At 40.6% G+C, this 7,525-nt stretch overlaps 2 protein-coding genes across 2 annotated transcripts in view; both read left to right on the top strand.

Moving 5' to 3' along the window:
- LOC116828793 (galactoside alpha-(1,2)-fucosyltransferase 2-like) overlaps nucleotides 1-1,968 on the top strand; it is a 4,774-nt gene extending 2,806 nt beyond the window's left edge. Inside the window, exon 2 of the mRNA XM_075063396.1 lies at nucleotides 1,672-1,968. Within this exon, the coding sequence (XP_074919497.1) occupies nucleotides 1,672-1,968 (297 nt within the window). The remainder of the gene's footprint in view (nucleotides 1-1,671) is intronic.
- The window catches only part of CDYL (chromodomain Y like), a 229,504-nt gene that overhangs the window by 171,506 nt on the left and 50,473 nt on the right, over nucleotides 1-7,525 (top strand). The gene's annotated exons all lie outside the window — the stretch shown is intronic.

The raw sequence follows: 7,525 nt of genomic DNA on the forward strand, positions 1-7,525 counted from the left end.
AGCAATGAGCCTTGGTTAGAAGAGAGCGGGACTGGCTGGTTAAGAAAACTAGATCTGGGAAACAGAGGAGGTGGGCGTGGAGTGAGTCTGAGTCAGGGAGGTGGAGAGGGGTGCAAAGTGTCTACCAGTTTGAATACTGGGGTGGGTGGGCCTACGGCTACCCAGAAGTAAAGGGCCACCCCCTCACCCAAGGGGAAGGAACCCCTAAAACTCAGGCCACAACTGATGTCTTGGGCAACAAATTTAAAAAAAAGCAAAAAACAAAACAAAACAGGAAAAGGAGTGAAGATCGAGGGTTAAAAATCAGAGAACCCAGAAGAGAACAGTGAGCAGAGAACCTCAAACAGCTCCCACTGCTCTTCAAAGGCATCTAAGGAGTCCTGGAACATGTATAGGGAATGAGGCAGGGGACTGCAGGAAGAGAAAGATGGTCTCATAGTTAAGGCAGTTGAATGTCAGCCTGGAGATTTAGATTCTACCCCTGGCTCTGTGGTGCAGGGTAAGTCATTTAAGCTTCGCTCAGGTTGTCACTAATTGTGTATTCCTAACTTTCTGGATGCCTGACTCGAGTCTCTGCGTTCTGATTTGTAGAAATGGTAAGCACTCGCAACTGTAACTGAAATCAGTGGGAGGTGCACTTTGAACATATAAATGCTATATAGTGCTCAGCAGTCTGGAAAATCAAGTCCTGCATAGCTCATACTCAGCACTTAAAATTAGTAGATACTTTTGACCTTTCTCTCTCTCTCTCTCTCTCTCTCTGTTTCAGTTCTCAACATATAAAATGAGGATAATAATTCCCCCTCATTTCACAGGTTTGTGAAAATTAATTCATTAATATTTGTGAATCACTTAGATACTATATTGATGGAAAAACCCAGGAGGAAATTTATTAACTCTGTCTTGAGAGCAGGGTTTGAATAGAGTGCCTTATTTACAGCAAGGCTCACAAGGTGAAAACAAAATATTGAATAGCTGCTCATTAAGTGAGCTCCATCCATTCTGTGTACTGAATATGAAAAAAAACTCTGTAATCATGTAATTAAAGACTGTATCATAGTGCATAGGCACAGAGGAACTGAATTAAGGTTAGAAAGTCAACCTAAATTCTGGCATTTCCTAACTTTAGAGTGACTTTGCAACCTTAATAATGTTTTTTAACTAATACATGGAAGCCAGATCATGCAGCTGTTTACTATGTGTTATGCTAACTACCAGTATAGAAAGGAGTCACTTGATTGTAATTAAGCTCCTCAACATATAAGCACTGCACCTGGTAGTAAGGATTGTTCTTTGGGAGGGGCATGTCCTCTGATTTGCTGCCTCTCTACTAATTGGACCAGAGGCACCTGGAGCTTTGGCTCTGGTCAAGTTAGGGTTATGGGGTAAAGAGGAATGGACTGCTCATCAAATTACTACCAGCTGTGTCTACTTCCAGTAGCAGGCAGCTAGGAACTCTGTTTATATTTTATTTCTCTGCTCCCCTGCCAACTTTTCTGTGATGTCTTTATGCTCTCACCTCTTTTCCTTTTCTACAGAGCAGAATTTCCCACCCTCTGCCTGCTGTTTTAGGCTGGCATCTACAAAATGATAGATGGCCCAAAGCATAGCCAGTGCAAGGAACCCTCCCTCAACTCTTATTCAGTTACTGAATGCTGCTTTGGGTCACAGAGAAGCTCCCCTGACACAGTACTGCTTGAGTTGAAGGAAAGGGAGCAACTTGAAGCCTTGCAAGAGGGAACTAGCGCTGCAGTTGCTGAGTCTTGTGGAGAAACTGGTAGTCTGCTAAAATTTGCTGTGGAGGAGCAAGTCAGTGCAGGAGCCAGAGCTACTACAATGGTAGAGAGCAGTGCTGAAGGGGAGAGGCGGCAGCCGCACCATCAGAAACCCAAGAAAGGGAAAAAGCACTCCAATCCAGGTAAAGCCTCGTCTTTAGGGGGAAATCTGGGAAGGCAGCTTCCCCTTTAGCATAACTAGATGCTTCATAGCATAACTTCAGCCTTCCTCCATTGCAGTTGTCCCACTAGCAGTTACCACTGCTTTCCCTCCTCTGTGGTCCTCATTTGGATAGTGGTTTGGGGGGAAAGAGGTGAACTTAACCTCTAGTGCTCCACCCCTGCCAAACTCCAAACTAACAGAGAGTCTGGGGAAGGTCGCCGCAGAGAACCATGCCACCAGCACCTATATTATTAACAAGGTCAAAAGCTGGCTTAGGAAGTCCAAAAAGGAGTCACAGAAAAGGGCTTGAGCCCTTTCATCTGAATCCTCACAGATTTCATCCAGTAGTGACACTGAGATGTCAAAATGCTATTTAAAAAAACAGCCTACATGAGAGGGAGCAAGACAGTGCTTGTTACCTTCCTCTGATGAATGACTCTTGTGAGAGAGGGGAATTGAGAATCTGAATCTGATCAATGAGACGTTTCCTCAGAGCACAGCTATTTTCCCACCATTATTTTGAAATGACAGCAAGGAGAGTAATTCTAGTTTGGGGCCTGGTCACAGAATTCAGTTTCCCAACTAGGAAACTTTCCATCCAGCTCAAAAACTGAAACTGGTTTTCCCATTTGCATGCATTGCAGAAGGGATCTGTTCAGAATGAAAACAACAATCAAAAGGAAAGTGCCTTAGACAAGATAATGTACATTTCAGAAAAAAGTCCAAGTGTGGGTACCTAATACAGTTGTGGTCAATGGTCTTCAGGCAAAAGAATCAGCTGTACCCACAGAAGAGGATATTTTACCCATGGTCAAGTGTGACATCATGAAGCTTGCTGTGTTATAATCTAAGAGTACTAATATGTAACCTAATTATTGAGTGACTGTATAACTTACACTGGAGGTAGTGGAGTGTTTGTTATATACCTATAATGCTTTAATTCAGTGGGGACTGTGCAGGAGGGCGACACAAGAGCTCCCCTGATAAGAACATCCTGGCACACGCTTGAAAGACAATTTGGAAAGCTACTGACTTGGAGAATCCTACATCCTGTCTCCAGCAAAGATGCAAGCCTTGTTTTGTTAGGCTGGCAGCCTTGAGATCAAAAGGAAATGAAACAGTCTTGGAGGAGAAGAGAGGTCATTGTCAGTTGCCAAGGGCTGTCCATGAAGACAAGCTGACACAAAGAGAGGCTTATGGAGAAGTCTATAGGAAATTAGATCTACCAGGGCCCGCTTGTGAAATATGGTTAGACACCTCATAAACTAGACCTGTGTACAGTTTGCTTATTGTTTTAAGATCTGTTTTCTCTTAAATGCTTTGGCTCTAAATAAATAATACTTCACATTAAAAAGGCTGTTTGGTTACTGAATACCACTGTCAGTACTTCTGTAGTGAACAGAATTCCAAGGTCTGACTCTGAATCAGGCCTGTGTAGCTAATCATGGTTAGTACCAGAGGACTGCAGCCAGGGCCTGTACTGAAAGTGGGAGAATCATGTGATTCCATCCCAAGATAGGTGATGGCTAGTAGTCTGAGATCTGCGATGCATTACACTCAAAGAGATCAGCAGGTATCAGAGGTGCTGTTAGCCCAGGAACCATGACGCCAAGTGAATAAGAAAACAGAATTCTCACTGCAGAGGAATTAAGCTGCAGATGGGTTTGTTCAGTGCTCTGCTTCAGCTTTTTGCTTGAGCTTCCCTAGTTTGGTGCAGGGAATTAAGGTAGCTGTATCTAGCCAGGAACAAAGAGAGACAAACCTTACTTTACAGTGCTTGAATCATCTTTCATTGCAGATGCTACTGTTGATTGTCCAGTTCTCCTCCTGGTCAATATCAAGTGTAGTTATCTGGTGACCTGTGTGGTGCTATATCTATACAGTAGACCAATTAACAAAACAGATGGCTAGTGGCTTTTATTTTTAAATGCTTAAATACTGTGATCAGAGAATTCTGAAAAGTAGAAGGAATCTCTCCCTTGCTCCTTTGAAGTAACAAAAGAGATTTCAGAAAATCTCAACAGAAAAGGTCAACAATATTCGTTTGCTCCTGTAGATGTTTCAGGAACAGCAGAAGAGATGAGATACCAAATGGGAAGATACTGAAAAGAAATTTCAGTGAAGGAAAATCCCACTGAAAACAATATTGTTATACAGGTGGTGCTGAAGGCATAATTTAGCCTGCTGAACCTTAAATTACTAGTGCTAGTGTGCAAAATGGAAACAATACAGCTTGATTGTTAGAGCTTAGGTTGAGTTTGTGAGCCTGGAAGTTAGGAAAAAAACTGTTACTTGTAGACTAAGGACATTTGGTACAGAAATAATTGAGGTGCATGAAACTGGGAATTCCACAGTTCAGTCACTTTTTACAGTAGAACTGCATTTAAGCCATGACCTAACAAACCTATTAAGCACAGTGACTTCAATGGGACTGTTAACGCTATTCACTTATCTTAGTGCTTTACTGGATCAGGGCCTTAAAACTCATTTCTCAAGGTTGTATTTTGCTAATAACATACTATTTCACACTGCATTGCTGGTATATGACTTTAATGCAATCTTATTCCTTGGCTTTTTTGCTGGTTGGGAGGGATTGAATGTGATTATCATCAGAGAGAATATTTAGTATCATTGTATTGGGTGGTCAGAAGTAATGGTGCGGGTGAGTTGTTTTCTTGAGCCTGTGTGATGTCAGCTGTTTTGTGGCATTTTTTGTTTTATGGCGTTTTTTTTAATTCTTATAAGTTCACTCTGATATGACAAAGATGGTATTTACTTAAGAATAAATCCCCTATAGATGACTTGTCTAGATTAGTGACTCTCAACCTTTCCAAACTACTGTATCCCTTTCAGGAGTCTGATTTGTCTTGCATACCCAACATTTCTTGCATACCTCACTTAAAAACTACTTGCTTAGAAAATCAGACATAACAATACAAAAGTGTCACAGCACACTCTTACTGAAAAATGCTTAATTTCTCATTTTTACAATAAAATAAATCAGTTGGAATATAAATATTGTACTTACATTTCAGTGCATAGTATATAGAGCAGTATAAACAAGTCATTGTATAAAACTTTAGTTTAAACTGACTTTGCTAGTGCTCTTTATGTAGCCTGTTGTAAAACTAGACAAAAGCCTATATGAGTTGATGTACCCCCGGAAGACCTCTGCATATAACCCAGGCCTGCTAGAGAACCAGTGGTCTAGCTATCATTTAAAGAAATAAACATCTGTCCTATCCTAACCTTGTAACAAGCTTATTGGATTGAAAAAAATAATGTAGGTTTTGCAAATCCTTTAACAAGAGTATATTGCCTTGAATTGCCAGGCAGTGGGTCTTTAATTCACGAAACAATCTTGGGGCCATATTGTGAATCCTCAAATCATTGGTGAGCAAGTTACATAAGTAGTTTTGTTAACGTCAAAGAAAATACTCATGAGCAATCATTTACCTATGTGAGTAAGTGGTGAACAAACTTGCCCTTAAGATTTACTATATTGCCAGTATTGAAAATCTTTGCAATACTTGAAAATGAAATATGCAACCTGAGAAAAATATGAGGAGGTATGTAGTGTGTCTCATGTTATTCACATAATACTGCACATAAAATTCATAAGGACTCATGCTCCAGGTAAAGGGCATACAGGTTCTTTTTCTCTTAGTGTGTCCTAGGTTTTAATGTACATTTTCTCTTCTGAGCCTTTTTTGATACAAGGTAAGGATCAAAAATAAAGTAGACCATGCAGAGTCATTGTAGTATAACCAGCATGTACTTGACTGGCTCAGTATGCCAGTCAAGTACAAATCTCTTTCAGAAATATGTGGCTGCTGCAACAGTTTCCAAACAGTCTGTCTGAGGAAACCAATCTGTCATCTGAATCTGTAGGCTGTTAACAAGGGTGGTGCGAGATGAGGTTGTGGGTATGTTATTTCAGTCTGCAAGAACATCTAACTAAAAGTTTATTCCTACGTTTAGAAAAATATTTTCTGTTTTGATAAGGCTTGGAACATAGAAAGGACTTCATAATTCAGATGCCGATCTTCCTGCAAGAAGGGCTGGTTAAGTATACCTCCATATTATTTAGGTCCACAATACTTCACTTTCCCCTTGACTCCATTAATAGACACCCAGTCAAGACCCATCTCTTCAATAGTACATTGCTTAGAGAAGTGACATTATCTTGCTAGGTCTATTGTACTGTTGTCGAGAGTTAATGTAATGCTCCTCTTTTTCAAACTTGTCTATGTCACTGAGCCCTGGTCTGCACTACAAACTTAAGTCAGTATAACTGTGTCACTCGGTGTAGAAAATCCACATCCCAAGTGATGCAATTATATGGATCTAACTCCTGGTGTAGACAGCACTATGTTGAGGAAAGGGCGTCTCCCATCAACATAGCTACCGTCTCTTGGAGAGGTGGAGTACCTACACCAATGGGAGAAGCTCTCACATCAGCATAGGTGGCATCTTCACTAAGTGCTGCACTGGTGCAGCTGTAGCACTGTACGGCTATGTCTACTAGCACTTTTGGCAGTAAAACCACACCCCTGACCGACATAAGTCACATCGATAGGTGGGCCGATGTGAACAGCAGTACATTAGTGGAAGACACTCTCCTGCCAACATAGTTACAGCCACTTGCTGGGGGTGGTTTAATTATGCCGATGGGAGAGCTCTCTCCCGGGGTATAGAGCAGCTACATGGGAGATTTTATAGTGGCACAGCTGTGCTGCTCTACGGTCTCTAGTGTAAACATGGCCTAAGTGTAGAAAAGCCCTTTGATTCTTAACTATCAAGTTCATTTTCTTGATTGCTATTTTGTCAGCTCACAGTGCCAGTTAAAATGTTGACATACAACCTCCTTTCTTGATTTTTTTCCAGAATAAGGTTTAGTATACACAGTTCATTTCTTTTCATATCCGTTTGAACCAGGAAATATTCCTTATTTGAAAATGGATTGGGACAAAAAAATATGTCTGGCATTAGATGAGCAATGAAATAAAATCTAGGCAGGGTCCTTTATCTTCTGTTTATCCTCTTAAGTATCATGGAGGACGCCAAGCATCTAAAGCTATAGTTGCATAGGGCTCAATCTTGCACCATTTTGTAGTCAGTGGCAAGACTTTTGTTGACTTCAGTGGTTCAGGATCAGGCTTCAGTATTGTGGTTCTGAGTCTCATTTGCAAAGGGTGTCTCTTGCTCTTTGAATGTTAATAGTAATACTTCACCTATTTGTCTGTTTGAATTAGTGTACCTTAGCTGCAGAAATTTTACCTGAAAATGCTTTTTTGTAATATAATCAATATAGAGTGGTTATCAGATTTTTCTTTCTTAGTGAAAATTTTATCCAAAGGTGGTATTTTAGCTTATTATGTTAATATTCACTTGCAGCTATGTGATATAATTTTGATCAAGGCAGTCCTTCATTTGTTCAGGTGGGGTGCAGGGAGCAGGAAAAAGAGAAAATGGAATATGTCGTCTTGTTGCTTCAGAAGTTCTAACTTGTAACTCTTATTTACTCACTCCCCTTTACATCTTTTAAATATTGTGCCTGACATTGTTATGACACCAGTGTGCCATA

Source organism: Chelonoidis abingdonii, chromosome 2 (genome assembly GCF_003597395.2).
Source record: "Chelonoidis abingdonii isolate Lonesome George chromosome 2, CheloAbing_2.0, whole genome shotgun sequence".
Lineage (NCBI taxonomy): Eukaryota > Metazoa > Chordata > Testudines > Testudinidae > Chelonoidis > Chelonoidis abingdonii.